Source organism: Brachypodium distachyon, chromosome 4 (assembly GCF_000005505.3).
Source record: "Brachypodium distachyon strain Bd21 chromosome 4, Brachypodium_distachyon_v3.0, whole genome shotgun sequence".
Lineage (NCBI taxonomy): Eukaryota > Viridiplantae > Streptophyta > Magnoliopsida > Poales > Poaceae > Brachypodium > Brachypodium distachyon.
The window spans coordinates 7,630,106-7,653,008 of NC_016134.3; the positions used below are offsets into that span (position 1 = coordinate 7,630,106).

The window sequence follows — 22,903 nt, forward strand, 5'->3', positions numbered from 1 at the left end:
CAACTAAGATCAAGGGGAGGAGAGATAGCGGACTGGGCCCGCATACTTTGAAGTTGTTAGCCAAGACACGTACCGGTCATCGTAATGGATAGACATGGAGAAAAGCAGCTAGCTCTGGCACAGCGAGAGGCCACGAAAATACCAGGAGTTCGGGTTTCTGCAATTTGTACTCCCACTGTCCAATGTTAAGTGTTGTAATTTTATCTAAACTTGCCTAGATACGCGACAAAGTTGAAACACTTAACATGGGACGAATGGAACACAGTTGCTCAAGCTAAAAGACGCACCACCACAATCAGTTCACTTCAAGTCAAACATACAAACATACATCGTTTCTAAATAATAACAGAAACAGATGCTGGTGCCTTGTTGACATATTGTAGCTGACAGTATACACTTCAAAATAAGCTATGTTCAGCTTAAACACGAAACAAGCAGGAGATAAAGGTGAGCACTCAACCGCGAGGAGCAGCCATTTGCTGCTTCTTAATCCGATCTCCAGCCTGCACCATGCTGATGAAACATAGGATTGTTACAAGTATCTACGCAAGAAACTGAAATAGGGGAGCACCTACATGCAATTTACAAACCTGATATCGTGCGGTGTTATAAATATCCATTGTGATCCTTGTGCGGCAGCAAAATCTACAAGGGTGTGCAGGCTTATTTTGCGGCTCACCGCATCCTGCACAATTTAGATGATCTCGATAAGAAGGTTTGGTTTGTCATTAACTGGACAGAATGGTTGTCAAAGGCTATATCCTTTTTCTGCGAGGAAGTCAAAGGCTATGTCATTGCTCACCATGAATACATCAAACTCATCCATGGCCCTAAAAGGTGCTTCTGTCATTCCATGAAGAGCTAAGGTGAAGCAAAGTGTCGAAAAAGATCGCTCTCCTCCTGGATCAAGAAACATGTCAAAAATGATATTTGTCTAAAACATCGCCACAAAAAACTAAGCAAAAAAATTGGCAGTACTCTAAACAATAAATGATATGTGAAGAATACAATCTTACAATCTCTTATGTCTAAATAGTAGGAGGCTCCCACTACCTATTTCTCTCAGCATGCAATCATGCCACCTCATCAGGCCCATTTCTCTGAACATGTAAATATGCCAGCTCATCAGGTCCACCTCCATTATCTATTTCTCTCGGCATGCAAGTATGCATTGCCACCTCATCAGGCCCACCACTACATATTTCTCTCGACATGTAAGGATGCCACCTCAACCGGCCTATCGCATTGCCATGCAAACCATGCCACCTCATCAAGTCATGCATATCTTTTTCAAGCCATGCATGTATTCATTTACATTTTTGCATTAATCTATCAACTCAAACCATGCCACACCATTAATTCAATCATGTTTTCTTTTTTGGGGCAAAAGTTTCTCTTTTTTACGCCCTCCGTCCCAAATTAACTGGCATGGATTTGTATAGATTTTTATACAAATCCATGTCAGATACAAATCCACGTTAGTTAATTTGAGACGGAGGGACTACATCATTTTGTGACACACTTCTTAGGTTTTATGTTTCAAACTGTAAAACAACAATACTTTAATAATATTTTTCCACTTGTTTTAGTTAATTTTAAACATCTATTTATGCATTTGTTATAACATGGTTCCACAGCAACGTGCGGGGCATCATCTAGTTACAACTATGAGAAATTACAGGTACCTGAGAGCCCTCTAGTGTCTCTGACTGTATCACGGGATGCATCTTGAGGCATGGTGACCTATATCAAACACCATAAACAAACGGTACATAAATTGGCAAATTGCTACAGGAATGAGCAGGCAGCTAGTGACGACACGGACACACGGACACACACACACACACACATTGAAAAGGGCAATCCTTTGAAGATACACACCTCAATAGAAAGAACTTTACTCTTGTAATCCAAGTTGATGAACCCACTGATACCTTTCTTTCCCAGGTGCTCATTGAACCTTAAAAGAAACAATTCAACTGATGGATAAGAAACAGAAAAATCTTGGAGAAAATCTGATGGTAAACACCCCAGCAAGAAACTTGTACTTACAGCCATGTCAGTTGTCGCTTCAAAAGGCCAGCATTTCTCTGGAACTTGTTCCATCGCATGTCCAATGCTTTTTGACACGACTGCAGAGCAATAAAATTGGCTCATAGGCAGATCCAATATAGAGTTGATACGTCAAACCCAACTTTCAGTACTAGTATACTCCCTCCAATTAAGAAAAAGCTGCCGTTTTGGATACAAGCCTAGTGAAATGTTCAAAACTTTGTCTAGCAATATATTTTTAATAATTAGATTGGGTATTCAGATATCATATGTGCAGAGTTGTTACGGAAAGTAACTTCAGAATATCATAATTTTAATGGGCTTACAAATATATTACAATAGAAATTAGTCATCCAAATAGTGTTCTGGAGACCGCATCAATTTTATAAAACAACAGCTTTTATGAACAGGAGCCTTTCGTAAAAAAAAAAAACAGGAGCCAGTATATGCACGGCTGTGAGGCCTTACCTCAATTTTCTAATTTTTTGTGTGTATTTCCACGACCAAGATTTAACAGTAGTTACCAAATGCTAATTCAAACAACTATTTCTTCCAATTAAAGCACAGCTGGAAAAATGCGAAGAAGCCATCATGTGTAGGTAAACATGACATAATGAACTTACATTCAATTTCAGCCTAAAACCTGCATACAGCTGTTGCTTTCTAAAGATCTTGTGCTCCTTCTGGTCATGCAATTCCCTCAGATCATCAATGGACTCAGAATATCTGCTCAGTGTTAGTATGAAAGAAGGATCAAAACTCATACTCATCAACTCTTCTCTGTAACTACAACCAAATTGTTGCTTCCAAACCTTCTGCTTTCTTGATCGAATCTCAGTTTCAATCTATTTATCTTAGCACTTAATTGTTCAGGGGTGGATCCTGCCACATGGCTCAGAACTTCCAAATCACTCTCAGGGCATATAATCGAAGCCTTCTTGAAGTAATCCTACAGAATATAAGGTCATTACTGCATGTGTGAATCAGGTAACACAAGAGAGCTGATATATCCAGGTGTTAGTAGAAATGCTTGATAGAAATAACAGAACACCAACAACATCTTCAAATTTTAGGTCAAAGTAACTGCCAAAACCTGCTAACCACTGGTACATATGCTGGATGTACCAGTTCAACGGTACATCCACGTTACTCTATTTGCAATACGCAAATGCTGCTGCTTTAAAGCTCAGCCACTATTCATACTAATAATATATAAACTACGAAGTACAAGTTTGGTGGTTCTAGACCATCCGGAACCAACATCTGTCCTTTCCAATAGCCACAAATTATTAGTTTGACCCCCACCCTTAAATCTTGCTCTGTATTTCACCCCGTCAATTAGCAAAACCGATACTCATTCTGTTAATTCTATCAGACAGTCCCATAACATATCTGGTCTTAATTGCTTGTTAAATAAAAACTTGTTCTCTTATGAGCTTTTGTTATTCTTTTGGCGTTTCAATTTTCAGGTGCTATAAAAGAACACACTTTCTTTTAGTAAGTTCCATACAGAAACAATTGGAGGTCAAACAAATGATAATATGTCATTATTGCCAGAAACAGAACAAAAACCTGCCGAAGCTGCTGAAGCTCTGCATATTCTTCTTCGGCCATTTTAATATCAGGTAAAACTTTATTTCTCATCACACCTTCATAGTGGGTCTTCTCCTGGTAAAGTTCACACATACCACATACTTTCAGTATAATAAGTGTGAAGCAAATTCACAGGCAAACTAACAAGCTGCTGACAATTGAGCAATCAAAAATTTCTAATTTCTTCCAAATGGGAATAGTCATCTCTTGGTCAACCAAGCTGCTGACAGTATCTGTCCAAAGAGGACATGTTTTTAACAGAATTCTTTAAAGTGTTATAGGTGAGGGCTACAGTTATATTCTAAAGAAACAACAATGTTACAGTTTTTTTTTTGCGAGGAAAATGTTACAGTTATCCACTCCTAAAATATAATAATTATTCTTGCATTCAGAAAAAGTAATAAAGGTACAAAGGTCGGGAGGCAAATAAACAGTAGGAGCCACGCAACATGTAGAGGACAAAATGGATAACAGCTTTGACTTGGAGCAAAAAGGGATCATTTCAAATACAATGTTAGGAAGGAAAAGGGAAGATTCATTAATGTATTCATGGAATGGCCAATAAAGAATAGTCTTTACAGTACAATCTCACCTATACATCTATACTGAAAGCATCAAAGGCCAAAAAAACACAAACATACAGCAAACTGTATAGCACTTATGACTTTAAGATACAGAGAAGCGCACCTGCTGAGCTGCTTCTAGTTTCTCCTTCGCAAGATCTAATTCACTACTTGCGTTGTTAAAAGGCCCCGCCTCATCATTCACAGAATCTGTAAAAGACAATATTGTTGGAGTCCGCAAAGAATAGTAACCATAGCTAAGGAGGCAGCCACAGGCAGCAAAACAGTAATTTCCAGTTTCAACCAATAAAGACCATACTCTCCAAAAGTAAAATGAAGGACACGAATATGAAACCAAAGAAACATAAAACAGAGATTTTATTGAACAACATTTTTTCCTATTTCCATGCAACATGGTTATGCCATTGATTTGTTTCTGTTAGAGAGAGTCTTATTGTCCTAGGATTCTTAGTTTATCTCCTTGTACCTGTACATATTTTGGAAAAGAGCCTTTGCAATAGATTGAGTTGCATATTTCCTCATGGTATCAGAGCCTAGGGTTTCTAGGTTCCGCACGCACAACTCGTGCTTTCCGTTTATCCCGTGATCAATTCCCACCACATCATAGATTCTCATTCTAATCGATTCCCCACTGCCCCCCAAAGTCTTTTTTCGTTGCATCAGTTTGGCGCTGGTACAGCCGAAAACAATCGATTTCTGAACGATTACCTCGACCAGCCGCCGCCAGATTCCTCATCGGTCACAGACACAGCCGTGTCTAGACGGTCGTTGGACCCAGTCGACACCAAATTCCTTGCTGCTGCCAAAGGATTGACAGAAGAAAGGCCGGCAGCCACCGACCTGCGTCTCATCTGGCGGTCACCAACACAGTCAGGTCTTGTTGGGCGCCGTCACTCACATTCTCTATCAAGAGTGCTTGTTTCGATCGTTTTTGTGAGGAAATATGCAACTTGTATTTCCTGTTGTGTAAATATGCGGAAACCCCTTGTACAACCGTAAATTGTACAGGACTCCCAACAAGATGACAATAACAAGTCGGATTAGAACGAGGCTCGCCATCAGAAGCTCAAAGGTGGACACTGAGGTCCATTGGAGTCTCAATAGTACACTCATCAGTAAGAGCAGCACGAGCAAGAAGATCCTGGATTTACTTTTGTTGGTAGATACATAAGCCATCGGAGGTAGAGCAAACCTCAATTCCAAGGAAGTAGCAAAGAGGACCAAGATCGGACATAACAAATTAAGATGGTACGGGTGCTATCAGTATTACCTGTGACCCTGTGAAGTATGGGGTCACCAAACATATAGGTGTCGGTGGTCTTCGAGGGTCAAGGGTGACAGATGCGGCCACCATTTCCTCCATGGAGGCGTTGTCCTAGCTTGGCGGGTTAGGCAGCTTTGCATCATGGCACCGTTCCCTCCTTGGAGGCACCATCTTGGTAGCCTTTGGAGTCCTCCGGTGTGGCAGCATTACACGAGGCTACATAACAGCTCGACATTGAGGTTGGTCCTCCGTGCAAGCGCAGGGTGTTGGTTTTTGGGGCGCAATGTTTGCCATCCGTGCATCCTAGACAACATCTCTTCCCCGGTAACGGCCAGGTTCTCCCTTCTACTTGCCGAAAAGGGCATGGTCTACTTCCTACGCTACTTTGCCAATCATGACCTGAGGTTTGGCAGCGTCTCCTCACCTTCTCTGATCCCGAACTGACTGATGATCTGCTTCCCAGGTATTGTTTATTGTGTTGTTCCTACAGCTGTCTCCAGGTCGCACTCCCTTGAGCTTTGGTTTGGCTGCCAACAAGGACTCGTGGTGCTTCAGGCATTTGATCTTCTGTTTCCAGTGTTCTTCTAGGTCTTAGTTAGCTAGTGCTCTGCAATTGGTCAAAGAGGGCAGTCATGATCGTGTTTTTCTTTTCTTCCCTTGCTGTTGGCAGTTGTTACGCTCATATTATATATATTGGTAAATTTTGTGCTTTGTTCATAATGGAAATGGGGCTGCGTGTTCGAGAAAAGTATATTTGGCATACAAAGCAGATCTGAGAAAACAAGTTCCAACTGAAAACTGGAAAGGGCCAAAATTGTATGTATGTTCTGTGAAGAGAAAGACATCATAAATTTTCCAATTCCTTCAAGAGTAAGAAAAGCACCAGAAAAAAAAAAGTGTACTGTGTACGAGCTTATTATCTTCATAAGAGAACAGATATGCCTAGAAACTTAAATATACGAACATTAGCGGTAATCTATATCAAATCCTTTCACACTGACTTATTGCTTCTCATGTATTGGGTGTTATACTGCAGCTAGTGCAGCAATCCCTTGTCACTATTATAACCAGCTTGCATCAGCAGTAAATATGCGCAAGTCCAATATGAAAATAAGCATAATTCTGCAGTAAATGCTAATGCGGCAAGCATGGTTGGCTATCTCAGATAAAAAATGGAATAACTCAAATTCTGAATAGCTGAACAACATAGATGTCAGCAAGAGATGGCAAGATCATCAATAGTGATATGGTGGAATCTTCATACCCATAAAGGTCTTGTACGCCGCTTTTCTATCATCCACCTCTCGTAAAATTGCTGTTAACCTTACATTAGCCTTCTGCAGTAATAGTTCTTTCTGCTGAATGTCGTTCTTCACATGCTGCACAATAAGTTGCATGGTAAAATGGATAAGGTTCTTGCTTAGATAATGAAAATACGTGTAAGAGTGCACTGAAATGAGATAAATGATTCCTCAAGAGAAAAAATAAGATCAACCTTTAATTCCTCCTCTAGTTCACTGGTATCCACAGCAGTATGACTATTATTTTCTGCAGAAGCTTTCTTGGCATCATCAAGTTGCAGTCTTTTATTCGCCAAACGCCGCTCCTCGGGTTCCCGTTTCCTCTAAACAACATCAAGTTGCAGTCTTTTACTCTATGAAAGAATATAATTGAATAAAGTACACGTCAGTAAGAATTTAACCTTTAAACTTGTTATTTTCTGTTCAAGGTTGCATCGATCATGATCTAGTTTCCTTTTCTGACCCCTCTTTTCCGAGTTTATTCTCTGAAAATCAGCAACTTCGTTCTTCAGTTCAGCTATTCTTTCGCCCGGTGAACTGCACCAACGACCAGCTCTCGGCCTTTTGTTTGGAGGAAGAATGGTCTGAACAGAACCTCTAGAGAACCTGAAAGAAATCCAATGGCAACAGAATCATCAAAGAATGAGCGTGCAGCAACAAGATGATACCTGCATGCTCGTTTCTTCTCTCAAACAAGTTATTTAGAAAAATACATGATAATTTAAAACAACGGTGAACTATGTTTCAGGCAAAATTAGCTTATTTCATGCTTGTTTTCCAAGACTTTACTTCCGCAAAACTGAAAATCCTCACCTTTTGTAATTATACCAAGGGGTCAATTAAATGATCTGATTATCTAGCTGAAACAATTGGAGGAAGCGACTCGACTTGCCATGGACGATGACAAGTGGTCAACAAAAAAGGCCATTTAGGTGCTCAGTTTAGTGCAAACGATGAAAGGGCAGGGGCGGGTGGGGGTGTGTGTGTGGGGGGGGGGGGGGGGTGGGGGGGGGGGGCGACCAGCTTACAAGCTTTACATCAATACCAACCCCCGCCTCTAACAGTAAGAACCGTGACGATTTTGGTTGATTTCGCTCAAGTTCAATCTGGATCTCGGAGATAAGAGCAGCAATAGCTGTGAAGAACAGAGAAGAAGCCTAGTTACGCTAACTAAGACTATGATTTCTCTCTTGTCTTTCTCATTACCACAGCAACAGCTTATATACCGCTGGGCAATCAACTGCAGCAAGTTTATACCAAGTTCAAAGTAAACACAACGGCCAAATTGCAGGAACAGTTAAAACACACATGACAACACAATTACGGTAAATAGTGTCAAGTTGATCTAGGCCGTTGGAAAAGCAACTCGTCGCTGGCCGCTGGATAACTGAAGCTATAATCTTCACACCTCTGCCTGTGTCTTACTGGGTCCTTGCACATAGTTACCGGGATCACTGTTCAAACGTGGATACACAAACCTGGATAGCTGTCCCCAATCCCGGGCCACTGATGTTCTGGGTTGCTTTCTTTGGACACCGGTTTACACACCAAAGGAGAGAGGGCCCCCTTGTTGCTTCATGTCATTGATATAGCAATCGCTGACATTTCAGCCAATTTGGTCATGTCATATGCCAACAGCGCAGTGGTGTTCCTCTCCCAGGTCAAGGAGGATTTAGACAGACTGAATGTGGTGTCGGACTGCATTTCCTTTTGGAAGAGGGTGGACCTTGGGGCTGCACACAGACTGCTGCAAATTATTCCCGTCACTGTTCCCTGATCAGGTGCTCAATAGAGGATGTTTATTTCGTAGTTACCGGATTAGCTAGAAGAGGCATCGGGCCCCAATCCTGATAGAGCAATTGATATCAGGCTTCGAAACAACTCCAGATTGCAGTCAATTTACTATTGATTCATCAAACAGAACTGAACCTCATTCCTGATCATGCTCACACAAATGCTGCCACATACAACAATGTGCAGCCTGACGTCACTAGCCTGAATGCCTGATGCCCTGATAGACACTATCATGGCCGAGGCACGGCTATGGGGGAAGGCAGGGGCTGCGGTTGTGCTAGCACCAGCTCGGTTGACCTCGCAGTTGGAGTTATCCGTAGGTGACATTGTTGAGGAGCACGGTGCAGCACCAAAGGGAGTGCAAAGGAGGACCAGTGGTAGCATGGTGGGAGGAGTGGGCTGAGGATATAGGAGTTTGAAGGGGGACACAGCAAAAAGGAAGAACGAAGACAGACCACGATGAGGTCATAACCAGGATGTAGAGATGTTGCTAGTTTGTTGGGTTGAGCACTTGGGATGGCCCAGCCTCCCAACCTCTTTTTTTCATTGTTGTGTTGTTAAGCTACAATCTTCTGTGGGCAATTTGCTTTCTATGATTACTTATTACTAGACTATAATTTATCGACTTGCGAACCATACTCTCTGTTCGTGTACCCGATCTCAAATTCACAAACCAGACATGTATATACCCCAAATCGAACTCTTATCTGTCGCAAATCACGGATTTGAATCACGAACCCAGTATACTGCAAAACATGTAACTATAGTCTAGTTGGGCCTCCAAGCAATCCCGTGTGCCATCAAACCATTCTCACCTACCTTAGGTTGCCACTTGCCACTGGATAACTCCGGAAAACAGATGTCCAGCCGCTAGTCAATTGCACAAAATTGAAAGATGGTAAATAATCAAAACTAAATGATTATATGGGAATGCAATTACACAGAGATGTGCGGGCACGTGGTGATAGAAAGGACTGTAGGATTCTATGATTACTTCTTGGAAGGACTTGGTATGGTAAATCACATCTAAACTGCTTCATGATAACTATGTAAATGGCTAGAATAACGAGAATATGACCAAACTTAAAATGATCAACACCACCGGAACTTACATTCTGTACCCATCAGAAGTATAGACATCCTTAATGTTTCGTATCCTATGATCAAATGCAACAGATTTTCCTACTTCGTAATCTTGAACCAGGACTTGTCTTTCAGCGCTACCCTGAAACGAAGGAACTTTAGCAAAGAACTCCTACAATGATAATATTTAAAATTGAAATATCTGAAGAAAAAAGAAAGAACAGTGTGATGCATATTGACATCTCATAATTAACAACGGTTTCAAAATATTTGGATTAGTCCTTAAAATAATTATACATTGAGGGAAAACAGTGCAGTTGTGAAATTTTTTGCATCATCTACCCGTTTATTAAAGATATCAAATGGTTGAAATATTACTCAAATTTTGAGCCTTCTTGTGTTTGCAAAGTTAGTTGTACAACCTTTTTTTTAACCAACAGAGTAGTTCTCTGAAACATAACGCCTTACCTGATCCACCAATACATTTAGTACAGTATGGTTTTCTGACTGAATAACAGATAGTACAGTCGGGTGCTTTGTTGCAGGAAGTGAATCATCAGGAATGTTTAATCTACAAAAGTTCATAGAATTATAATTCATCAAAGATCAAAGAAAGAAAATAAGTGAAATGGAAGGCCTTTAATCTTACCGTGGCCTAGTGAAATCATATACAATAATTCGAAGGTGATTGTAATTCACTTGCTTTGCACATTCTCGTAACGTTTGTAAATCCTTATGACACGAGACAATGAAAGCATCCAGAAGGTTCCCAAATGCACAATCAACAGCAAAAGACCAGAAGTCGCTAGCAAGTTGCTACATCACAAAAAGCATTATTAAGGTTGGACAGAGTAATGCAGCTGCAATTTACTCCAATCCTAAATTCAAATTTGAACTAAAACCACGACAAGAATTTAGTAGGATCGGAGGGAGTACATATTAGACAAGACAATACTGTAAGAAAGAACCAGGTATATTTTGTGCCATTAGTTTGTATTATATCGGAAGTGCAATACCCAAACTTGGACTATGACTACAATAACTTAATAAGTGGTATCTCAAATGAGTAGATAAGATCATATAAAGCTAAAAAATTATATTTCTAGAGAGTTAACATAAGACAGCAAATCTATTTGCATGCATGCTATTTAATTGAATGAAAATAAATATGAATAATGTTACGCCAATGAATTGTCATCTGAAGAAGATGAGACACCATGAGAATATTGCTCATCAGGAGAATCCTCAACTCGTGGACGACAAGATAAGCCTACCTCTCCCCTGCTCTTCTCCCTTTTTCTCCCCTACTCTCTTCTTATTCCCGCCCTGCTCTGCCCTCTGCTGTGTGCTAGTGGCTGTGAGTTGTGAGTTAGCCACTTCTTTTTTAATCATGTTCAGTTCTCAATGCGAGCTATTTTACTAGGTTAGCTTGTATTCTGTGATTTAATTTTATACTGGCTGTGTGCTTGTTACTTAATTTGATGTGATACTAAATTACAATGTGTCTGTCTATGAAGCTTATCTTATGATCTAGGGTTTTGGAGAGAGGTAGGGAAAGGGCTCTCGCCCTGACAGGCAAGGTAGAAGATCTATTCTTGTATTTTTCTTGCATAATTTTAGAGGACACGCGATAGTCGATAGTCCTATTATATAGGACGATTTACTAGATCCAGAAGTCTGATCAAGACTCAAACTCTCGACCTTACCTTATCTGGGCTCTTACTATGTTTAGAAATTAGGCCTAACAATGCCATTTCCTTAAGCTAAACTTCCTAAAGATAACTCCTAATCTTATAAGATCTTGTCTTATAAAGTTAAGAAGGCAATTGGTTGCCACAACTCGCCATACTGCTTTTATAACCAGGGCATACCATAAACATGGGAGTTGCCAACAAAGCAAAGTTACACAAAATAAACATAAGCTACATTAGTTGATGAACAACATTATCAAATAGAGAAGATCAGAAGAAGTGCTAATATCTCAATTGCATCAAGTACTTCACATGATACTACAGTAATCAACATTCAAGACTCAAGATTAACCAAAAGACAAGAATGAAAATAATTATCCCTTCATACCAGATGAGCTCCTATTGGACCAATAGGTGGGCTTTTGAATCTTCTATTGTTTCGCTCTATTGACTCCAGGAGGTTCAGAACTCTTTGTCCCCCAAATGCAGTTACCTAAGACAAAGCATCAATTGCATATAAATAAAGATGCTAGCAAGCAGTTGCTACTAAAATCAATTACATCCTGAAAAGCAGAGTTATAATCACACACATGGGTATTTGCTAGTTAGTGATTACTGCAAGAAGGAGCATATACCTTATTACTTTGGCGTTGTAGGAGATCATCAGTTTCATATTTTAGGTCTTGAATCTTTTTATCATTTTCAGTTATCTGCGAACAAAATGTAATGGTATAAATGGTGCAAGAAGACACATATTTTAATACAGACAATAGATGGCCACTACACAAGAAAATGTGGAAGACGTATAATTGTAACTGATGCTTTTAAGACAACATTAAAGGACCATGTCTTCAAATGTAACCTAATACTGAACCAAAGAAACCATGTAAATCTAAATATTTGAACAGTTAATCGGTTGAACTTTACTACTTTAGCCGAGATATATTTTCAATTTCTCAGTGTTAATCTTATCTTTTCCATGTTTTGGTTAGCTTAGCACAGCTTTTGCATTAATTTTGTTCTTGGTTTTGGTCATGTATGTTTGGTGTCCTCTCGGTGTTCTTCTAATACAAAATGACACATTTTGGTTCGTGTTCGGGAAAAAGGAATAAGATAATTATGCCGCTTGCTCTCGAACTTTCAGTCCTCTGCCCAAAATACTAAAGAAGTCAAGCTATATCAGCAGTTGTTAAAATTCAGTAAAAGGAGAAATGATAAATTAATCAGATCAGTCTTCACTTGCACCTGGAAAATGCACACGCGAGCCTATCATTAGCATACGTTGTCAAATTCTGGAAATCTTTTTTACGTGTCAGATATAAGTAAAACATATGAGTAGCAGTAGACAAAGTTATATGTTTTCTTAGAAAACATTATCTAGAATACATTACATATTTTCATGTTCATAAATCAATAGGGAATGGATGCCATTAAGTAACTATGAAATACAGAAGGTAATTTAATTACAGTAAACAATAGATATGGAAACACTCCATCAATAATAAGTGTCCTAAAGTTACTGCAGAAAAACTATTTCCAAAATTGATAAAAACAATGTCTTGATGAATATTTAGACAATATGAAAATGGCAATAGGTTCCTCTGAACTCTGATTAAATATTTCAGCAATATCACAATTTTTTGAGGTTTTAAAAATACTACTCCCTCCGTCCCATGTTAAGTGTCTCAAATTTGTCTAAAATGCATGTATCTACACACTAAGACGCGTCTAGATACATGTAATATTTTGACACTTAATATGGGACGGAGGAAGTATGATAGAAACTGGAAATAAAAATTATGGTTTAGGGACCCTTTTTAGCAAATATTTTGGGGACCTTGCCCATTTCCAAAATGAGCCTTATTTGTGATTCAAGTGGAGGGAGTAATAATATAATCATTATTGTATTTCCAGTGTTAAGGTCATTCACGCAGGAAAGCAGAATTTCTTGAAGCACATTAGAGAACAATAATAGAACTGGAACGGGAGCCTACTCCAGAAAATCCATCACCTTTACTAAGAGCGGCATTGAGTTAAATATACCTCTTTTGTAATCTCGCTGATAGATTTCAGAATGCCTGATAATTCTTCGGAAAATTCTTTCTCATCCTCTTTTAACCTGAATGGCACACACAGCAGCATCAAACAACCAAACAAAACAAATTAGTTGTTACTTAAAGCATAGGTAAGCAGGAATACATAATGACCTTGTAATATTTGAATGAGCATAATCAATTTCGCTCTGTATGTTCTGGATATCTTCCTCAATTTGAGATGCTTCAACCTTCAGATTGATAAAGAAATGAATCAGACAGAAAGCAAAATCGGAAGAATAAAGCTAAGGAAATACAAAAGAATCAAAAAGGCATTCGACGACATAGTGAATATCTTTTGGAACAACTGGTATCAGTACTCACCCATTACATCATTTTTTATGGGATAAACCCACTTAACTTTATAGGTTTCTGCCAAAAGTCATTTTTGTTGAAATATATTGCCTACCTGTCCCTAACAGCTCGAGCTTTTGGGTGAACTGGTTAGGTGCATTCAATTCAATATGGTATCAGAAAGACAGAGACAAGAGGTCTCAAGTTCAAGACCCCGGCCAGCCTACGTCGATCCCATGTCTAATATCTGGTGGAGCCTAGACATGAGGGGGGTGGGGTTGTTGAAATATATTGCCCACATTTCCCTAACACCCAACAGTTCGAGCTATTGGGAGAGCTGATTAGGTCCATTCAATTAAATAAATTTAAAACTAGGCAAATAACTGTTGGCAGGCAGAACAATAAAAGGAACAAAAACAACATTCTGCCATCAGCTACCTGCCACCCTAGGGATGATGCTTGACACAGTCAGATATAATCTCCTACGACAAGTTAACATGTGTGATTTTCACATTATGCATCCAGAACCACTTAAAGAACAACACATTATGATTTTTCTTAGGGTTCAAGTCAAGTCCTACAAAAGAAATAGCATGCCCGTGTACATTATTGATCCGGCAAGGGTAACGAATCAGTATTTCTCTCCCCAAAAAGTTAACGCATCGTAGTCTACAGTCGATAACCTTACAATGCCCACATCCAAGTCAAACCCTGCGATCATTTTACATCACAAATGAAATATTGTACTGCATATTCTTCAACAAAAGGTCAACTTCCAAAAGGTAGAGTGAGAAATAAAAGCCTTTCCAACTTTGCCAGTAGAAAAACGGCTAGGATCTCAACAGAGCTGCTTAGTCAGAAGGTGGCGAAACGCAGCAAATAGTTAGCTCGCAGCAAATACGAGGAGCACAGCGTTGAAGAGAGCGGTCTCAGGATGTCAGCATAGCTGGCTGTGCTGTGAATTTTGTTAAGCAGCGCGTCATGTGAAAGACTAAGAAGATGATAGAATGGAACTGAGCTGGCTTTCAACACTCAACAATAGAGGAATCTTGAAATGTCACCGCCACCTCAGTACCACAGATTCAAAGTCTCTGCTGATCCCCAACTCTCTTTCCCCAATCTCAATCCCCTAGCTAGATTCCTCCTCAACCGTCACCAGATCCCCTCTCCTCACTGCTGCTCTGGCTCGGTTGCTCCATCCTCCCTGCTGCAGATTCAGACTCCAGCTAACTACTCAGCTGCTCTATCCTTCGCTGCACTGTGCATTTTTAGTGCAGTGTTCTGGGCTTGTGGCTAGTGGCCTGTGATAGCGAAGCATTAGGCCGTTATGCAGGCTGCTGTTAATTGTTGTGCATTAGGTATTTTAGCTTCATCGATGAAAGCAGGCAGCAAAGCTATACCCAGTGCAGAACCTAGCATATCTTTTGTCTACTACAGATTGTTTGTGAGGTAAGCTTTTTTTGAAGGGATTTCAAAGAAAAACTCACCTGGGTATGTTGCATATGCTGCAGTTGGAAATCACGAAGTTGTGCCTGCAATTGTCTCAGGCGTTTGTTCATCTTCCCCAGCATATCTGTGTGACGATCATGCTCTGCCTCTAATTCTACCTTCTGTTTCACGACCTGCAAACAAAAGGGAGCATGAACAATTGGAATAATAATGTCATTGTACAATAATGTCCACCCCAAACAATAGGCAAAGGATAAATTTAGTTCATGTTCAGTTTTAACTGTTTAAGAAAGATCAGGTAATGTGCTTAAAATTGACGAAACTACCAATGTTCGAATAGAAGCAGCATGAAAACCAAAGAGAAAAATTGAACCAGACCCACTTCTATTTACTCGTTGATTTCAAAATATATTCCAGGTGATGGCGTGGTGGCATGAAACGTAATTAGAGAGAAAAGTGAGGGCATTTTTTAAAGAGGCGTGAAAGCGACAGGCAGATCGCTGAGAGCTCGAGAATTCCATCGGTCTTGGGGCTTAGAGCTATGTCACAGTATGATAAAATTATCAAAGGTGTGGATGATGATATTAGCATGTTTGACAGCAAGTGGAGAATTTCATGGTACATGGCAACCGTAGGTTGATTGCTTGGATGGAAGCTAAGTGGCAAATATTCAAAACTCAAGTGTCAGGGCATGGCTTCTGTGAGCACATCCTATATTGCAGGATAATATTGAACTAGGTAACAGAAGGAAGATTGCTCCAGCAAGGCAGGAAGAATTACTATACTCCTTGCTTGCCTTTTCATAATTCTTTGTGGCCTCTTATATCAGTACTGAAACAATCCAATTTAACAGACTCAATCTACAATAACAAATCGAATCTTATTTCTAATGGAAAGCAACTTTACATGTGACGTCCTAATTTCAGATAGAAATATCATCTCCTGCCTCTAGGACCGACTGGGCTGGCATGCAGGGTCCTTGTGGCCCCACTGTTTGTATCCCTGATCCGACATGACACAAAAGGACAGGTGCTAATTCTAATTCACACCAGATGAAGAATTTCAGTTGCGAAATGCAAATATTAGAAGTACAGCCAGTACAATGTTATCTTGGGAAACTACAAATAGGTGAGTTTCAGTTTGCAATATCCTCGAAATAAAAAACACAGATGAAACTGGCACTGGAAAGGAACCATGGAAATTAGAACTGTATTCTGAACAAAACGCATGTCCTGGTCGCATACTTATGCCCCCAAAGGCCAAAGATACCATGCTACAAAAAAAACATTCCTGAAATGAATTAATAATTCCTCCAGGTGAAAAATATATATCCGATCAAAAAAATGTGAAAAATATAGGGCTTCTTTTGGTCAAGCATAGGGATTAAGTTGGCCATAAACCAAGAAAATGTCAGGAAGGACCATGATATCCATGTCGGTGTTTTACTAAAAATGTAAGAGGGAAAATGCCACTAAATTTACATGTGTGCCCTTTATTTTCAAACAAGATTGAGAAACCAGCGCGGAAACTTGAGATGATAACTTATAGTCCTAATAAACACAGGAGGCACAAAGATGTGAAAACCAGAGGGATCACTAACTTGGTGGTGATAACTTGTCTGCATATATCATATATGAATATACCATGCACAGTGGCAACAGATATTCCTCTATTCTACTGGTACAAATATAACTACTTTTCCTGACATAGTGTATGCTATATCAACTACTCACATACCTCAGTAATGCTATCATCCATATTTTTCCTCATCATGTGTACTTCACGAGTCTTCTTTGCCAAAGATCTGACATTTTCTTCCTTCTCAATTAGTTCTTTCTTTAGTTCATCCAGAAGAACCTAAAATATAAGGAAATATAATTCGATAAATGATTCATCAACATTTAAGACCTGATATCCATAAAAAAGATTGTTTAGCACATGTATGTTTAAGATATAACTATACAGGCTAAAAAAGATTGCTCCCGATATTTCATGCTCCTTGTTTAGCACATGTATTTTTGCACACTATTGCTGTAAATCACTCCAATGTCAAACACTAATGATATTCAAATATGCAATTGATGGATGCCCCATAATTGAGCTTGCAGAAGCTTCAGCATAGATAAGCAAAACATTTTTCCAGATCTAGGAACTTCAATTTCCATACATGACCATGGACTCATGGAGTGTGCATATCCAAAAAATCTATTCGCTATTAAGATTACCACTGTCTTAGACAAGGCACAAGTTGACACAGCATGGAGGAAAACAGCACTTTATAAGACGCTTTCAAACAAATCTGGAAAAACATTGATCAACATCTGTTTCTTTGTAAAATCTGAATTAGATTGTAGGTATGCTGGTTACTCCAAGGACACAGTCGACAATGCAGTTCCCAATAAAGAGGTCACAACTTACTGTATTTCGATCGATTCTTTCTTGGCATGCAGGAATCCGCTCTTTGAGTTTCTGCAGCTTCACAGTTTGTTCCCCAATTTGCTTGTCGACGTCATACACCCAGGACCAGGCCAATTTTTTCTTCAAATTATCAATATCATGTGATATCTCTTCTATATGCTCCATATTCTTTATCTTCTGTCGTAGTTCATCAAGTTCTCTCATCACCGGCTTAATTGACTTTTCCAACTCTTCAACAATGGAGTCTGCATTGTTTAGCTGATCTTTAATCGTCTCAAGCAACTCATTTACTTGTTGAAGAAGAGTAGCCTTGAAAAAAAACTGCAACAAGAGTACAAAACAAAACGTATGAACAGTAAAACAACAAGAACAGTGCTCAGAGTTCTCTCAGAAGAAGAGATGTAGCGAGCAAGGGCATAGTGCTGAATTGTGAGCTCAATTCAACAGAAGAACTGCATTACATAGCACTAGAGTTCAAGATCATATGAAATACTTCCTCTGTCCACAAATAAGTGTAGTTCTAGATTTGTCGCAAGTCAAACTTTTCTAAATTTGACCAACATTGTTGAAAAGAGTATGAACATATATGACATCAAAACGGTATATTATGAAACTACATTTCAAAAGGGATCTAATGACACTAAATGACACTAATTTAGTGTCATAAATGTTGATGCGTTATTCAAAAAAGTTGGTCAAAATTTAATATCTTTGACTTAGGACAAACCTAGATGTACACTTATTTGCGGACGGAGGAAGTAGTAAGCTACCAAAAGATATCTGGCTTGACAGTGAATATATTGAGATTTGAAACACATCGAGAGAAAAAATAAACATGCAATCAACAGCATTATACAACTGACTAACAGGAGTCATGCCTCCCAAGACAACTGAATACATCTAGCAATGACCAAAGTACCATGGAGAAATAAAACTTCAATTCACGTCCACCAATTGTTCCAATGCATAAAATAAAATTATATGAAAACGATATTATTGGCAGAAAACTAAAAGAACTGATTACCTTAAACTTGTCCTTGTCATTTCCAGAGTGCAGGAATTCTCTACTTTTGTCTTGACTCATAATCACACAAGGATTTTCAACATCGATCTGAAAATTTGCATATGTATGAAGATGAAAAAACATAATGCATTACATTACATTCAAATAAGGTACTTCAGCAGAAAGGTACAAAAACAAAAACAGTTCGAGATCCACCTCATGAATGCTGAAGCATGGCAGTTAAACCCTAGTAGAATCCGACTTACATGTATGATTAGCGAAAATGAGAGCCCTTGATGTAAGGAAAAGTAGTGAGGTGCTACTTTAATTGATTGCTCACTTGTGCGTATGAAATCTTGGTTAACGAAGGATTGCCTGACAATTCGGTAAGCTCTGTTCAACAAACGCTTGCCTGACGATTAAATAAATTCTGTACATACCAACGCTCGTTTCCAAATCCAGCAAGCTCTTATACGTAGCAGGCAGCTGCTTCACTCCAAGCCAGGGTGCTAGAGATCGGCTCCTACCTGGGCTTTCAAGTGACTACCTGTCAAGTACCTAGACCTACAACTATTGGTAGCGGTTGCCATCTTCAAAAGCACGCATTTGACAAAGACCGGGCACCTCATCTTTGTGAAATACGTAATATTGGCCATACCACTTCACCAGTTGATGATCATTGGGATGAGCAAGATCGCAAGAAGGTGATTAAGATCCTTCACGGCTGCGCTAGAGAAGCCGTGTTGATGCAAACGGAGGTACTGCCAGCGGTCTCTTGCCGGCAGGGGCGGACCTAGAACAACAATCACCAAGTATCCTTGCCTTGGTGATCTGCTATACTGCTTGTGGGTTCACTAATCAAACTTTATGAGGGCAACAAGTGTAAAATCCCAAGCTAGCGTGTGCCCAAGGCACCATGGTAGATGAGTGAAGGTCCCAACCTAGCCTGCTTGACATCAAAACAACTCTTCCGCGCTCATCCGCGGCATCCAACCGCACGCTGCGTCGATGCTTCCTTCTTTCCCGTTGCTTTGAAAGCGACAGTTGCTCTCCTTGCCGCATGCATATTGAAAGCGACAGGGCCAGCATGCATATTGAAAGCGACAGGGCCAGCATGCATGGTGAAAGCGACAGGCCAGCATGTTGAAAAGCGACCCTTCTACAATACTCCATGGCTATTGCTAAACTAATTGGCCGGTTGCTTGCTGCTGCATCTTTTGCCCAAAATTTTAAAAGCTCATCCAAATTTTTGTTGGAAATTTTGCACTGAAGTTTCGAAGTGTCTTTAAGAAGTTTTAAAACTTCTTTGGGAAAAATTTAAATGATTCTCTCACAAAGTCGAAAGTTTGCTTAGAAAAATTTGAAGGGTCACCCAAAAATCCGATATAAATAATAATTAAAAATCCAAAAAAACTAAAAGTCGGTCCAAAAATTAAAAGTCCGATCGAGAAAAAATAAAAGTCTGCTTGAAAAAAAATTAAAATCTACTAGAAAAAATTGTGCAATAAGTAAATAAAAAAATGCCAATCTTACGTTAAAATGTTCGATTATCTCAGTGAGATCATCTTTGCGATGTGCCACCTTCCTCCCTGTTCCAGGACAGGTTGACATTTACAATTGGCAAAGAATATGCCATGGAACAAATATTGTGCAATAAGTAAATAAAAATATAAAAATAGCTGTTCTGTTAATTATGTTGGTAAATTCACAGCAAACAACCATTTAACGAATTCAGGATTTATTGTAACTTTTTATTTCAGTAAGAACTCGGATCCAACAGCAATCATAGGCACATGCAATGTGGACCATGCAGAAATCTTTTGTGGTAGGGTGTGCCCAATTGAAATTAAGTGCTTCCCACACAAAAAAAGTGCTAGCGGTGCCTAAGTAGCAATTACAATTGTATGGAAATGGATGCAACACCTAATACTTCTGAGAACAATATAAGGTGAAAAGGAAGACTTTATGCAGTTACAGAACATATACAGCAAGAAGTCAAGCAGCAAGAGCATTTGGGTGTTTAGCCAACAGGGAAAGTTCAGACGATGAAGGATGGAAAAGATGCATAGCTTCGTAATAGAATTTGTGATAGCCACTACAGAGAAGAATATAGATATGCAACAAGCAGACAAGAGTGACTAGTGAAATAAGAATTGCAACAATATTAAATTCAGAAATGAGACAGATCAGAACAGAAAAATACAACTTAGGAATGAGAATTCTTAGGTGACAGAAATGCAAAGTGAGAACTGAAATCTAAAGTGCTAAATTTGACAGCTAGAAATAAAATGTATACAGCTTTACACATAAAGATGCTTATAATAGATGGACACAACCAACAAAAGGGGAGGAGGATGGATCATACCATGCTGATCCTTTAAAATCGTAGAACTACTTGAGTCGGTAATCCTGCGCTCCAATATAATTAAGTTTCCATACACTTCAGGCTTAAACGCATCTTCCCCTTGGTTATTGATATCAACAACAATTGCTGCATAACTGAAATTTAAATTGAACAAAATAGGCCAGATCACAACCAATCGCAGAAAAGGAGAGATAGGAAAGTGGGAGGATAAATGTAAGACCATTAACCACACTGTAAAGTAAAACATTCTCTGTACTGTAGATTGCGCAACCTTAATATTCCTAGATATTGTGCAAAAACACACACCCTACAAATCCATCTACAGAAACACAGCAACCATCATGCCAATCTGAAGGCCCCCCTCGCCTCCCCCAGGACAATCAAGAGTCATAAAAGTTACGGCACCAAGATGGATGCCTACATCAGGAGACTTCATCATGAGATGGGAAGGGAGAAGGGGAGCAATTAACCGAGCAGTACCGGTCTTTGCTGCGGCTGGGCAAGTGGGCAATGCTTTAGCACGGGTCTTCATGGAATATCAATGTTCAGTACAAAAAGAGTTACCCTCGCGACAAAAACTATTTTTAGACGATCACCCAGCTGCTAACAAGTGGTTCACAAAATATAGATAAAATAAAAATGTGGGAACGGGTAAGGAAGGCGGACGGAACCTGCAGCCAGTTTTGATGAAATCCTTGAGGGTAGCGGCACGCTGCGTGCTCTTGGCGCGGCAACCGAAGGCGATGCACAGCGCTGTTAGGATCGCGCTTTTCCCGCCTGCGCCAACACGAAATAAAGGAGCGTCGAGATGAGAGAGAGAGAGAGAGAGAGAGGGAGAGAGAGAGAGCGCTAGGGTTTGAGCGTAGGCGTACTGCCGTTCTGGCCGGTGATGAAGTTGACGTGGTCGCCGAGCTCGATGTGGAGGCTGGAGTGGCACATGAAGTTCTCCAGCCGGATGCGGGAGATCGTCCCCGCCATCGCCGCTCCCTCCCTCGTCGCCGGCCGTTCGGAAGACGAGTGGCTAGGTTTGGGGATTTTTCGGGGGTTTTGGTGGGCGGTCAAGCGAGAGGGAGCCCGCCAAAAGCGACAAATGGGCGGGATGTTGCCGCGCGGTGAGCGCGCAGTTACGCTCCGGTCACGGGCTCAGGGCCCACGGATGAGATCGACCCAATAGCAATAAGGCCTTGTTCGGCAGCCGTGGATCAGGCCGTGGAAAGAAACCACGAGCTAATTACCGATCCAAGCGTGCAAAGGCCCAACCCAGCCAGCTTCAAGTCATGCAAGCCCCAGACTTTGACGTGTGTGTGCTGGCATTTTCTGAATTTATTTTAGGGTTTAACGGCGTTGTTCTTTCAGTGAGAGTCACATACGCATCAGTCTCAAGATTTCGGCTGACGTTGTTCTCTCGAAAGTGTTCATAGGGATAGATTTTGCGTGTGTTCATAATGGTGAGAGTGCATGTTTGTGAGCGGCTACGTTTGTACTGTGTTTCCTAAAAAACCAATTCAAGGTTTTTTTTTCTCTAAAAAACAAATCCAGCGTATTTTGGATTGGGTTTTTATCTTTTAAAAAATCCACGCGTGGATTAGGATCAACGTGGAATGGAAGGGGATATTCTTGGGTTAAACCTCATTTTGACATGACCAAATTATTAGTAAGTCATAGTCCCTCGTTTAGCAGAATCCGCGGCAATTAATATGGAATGTTTGGATTGTAGCTCTTGGTGCCAAATTTTCGGCAAAATTCATAAGCTTGTATTTGTTTTATAGCAATTTTATATTGGCTAGCGTGTGTGTCGATTCTTGAACTCTGACACCCAGGATGCCGAGCACCCCATTTTTGGTTCGGCGGCGGCACGAGAACTGCTCCGACAATCCGCTCCTAAGGCTCGCACAATAAAGAACCAAACATGAATGTTT

General features: G+C 40.0%; 1 protein-coding gene across 3 annotated transcripts; it reads right to left on the reverse strand.

The window, feature by feature from the left end:
* Positions 1–231: 231 nt before the first annotated feature.
* LOC100845329 (structural maintenance of chromosomes protein 6A) lies at positions 232–22,051 on the reverse strand. 3 transcript variants are annotated; one of them, XM_010239017.2, is made up of 29 exons: positions 21,857–22,051; positions 21,656–21,761; positions 20,985–21,118; positions 20,153–20,208; positions 18,641–18,727; positions 17,617–17,937; positions 16,936–17,055; positions 15,237–15,371; positions 13,570–13,646; positions 13,406–13,481; positions 11,998–12,072; positions 11,751–11,855; positions 10,321–10,487; positions 10,140–10,242; positions 9,701–9,813; positions 9,408–9,458; positions 7,196–7,400; positions 6,989–7,117; positions 6,758–6,872; positions 4,333–4,418; positions 3,625–3,720; positions 2,865–3,001; positions 2,676–2,778; positions 2,053–2,132; positions 1,882–1,960; positions 1,686–1,743; positions 803–900; positions 591–685; positions 232–513 (listed from the first exon to the last, which is right to left on the reverse strand). In XM_010239017.2, the coding sequence occupies exons 1-29, from the start codon at positions 21,960–21,962 to the stop codon at positions 456–458; spliced, it is 3,171 nt and encodes a 1,056-aa protein (XP_010237319.1). In that variant the 5' UTR covers positions 21,963–22,051; the 3' UTR covers positions 232–455. The 3 variants fall into 3 exon arrangements, with proteins under 3 accessions (XP_010237319.1, XP_003576935.1, XP_014758782.1); XM_003576887.3 differs by lacking the exon at positions 9,408–9,458 and having other exon boundaries at positions 21,857–22,050; XM_014903296.2 differs by lacking the exons at positions 20,153–20,208; positions 21,656–21,761; positions 21,857–22,051 and having other exon boundaries at positions 20,985–21,121.
* Between the last annotated feature and the right edge of the window lie 852 nt (positions 22,052–22,903).

Bases quoted from the DNA above. Each gene is read 5' to 3' on its own strand.
- LOC100845329 (XM_010239017.2), bottom strand. From the start codon at position 21,962: ATGGCGGGGACGATCTCCCGCATCCGGCTGGAGAACTTCATGTGCCAC. The intron at 21,762-21,856 runs GTACGCCTACGC...GTGTTGGCGCAG, and splicing joins CATCACCGGCCAGAACGGCA to GCGGGAAAAGCGCGATCCTA. The intron at 2,133-2,675 runs GTAAGTTCATTA...ATTGCTCTGCAG, and splicing joins GTTTTAGGCTGAAATTGAAT to TCGTGTCAAAAAGCATTGGA.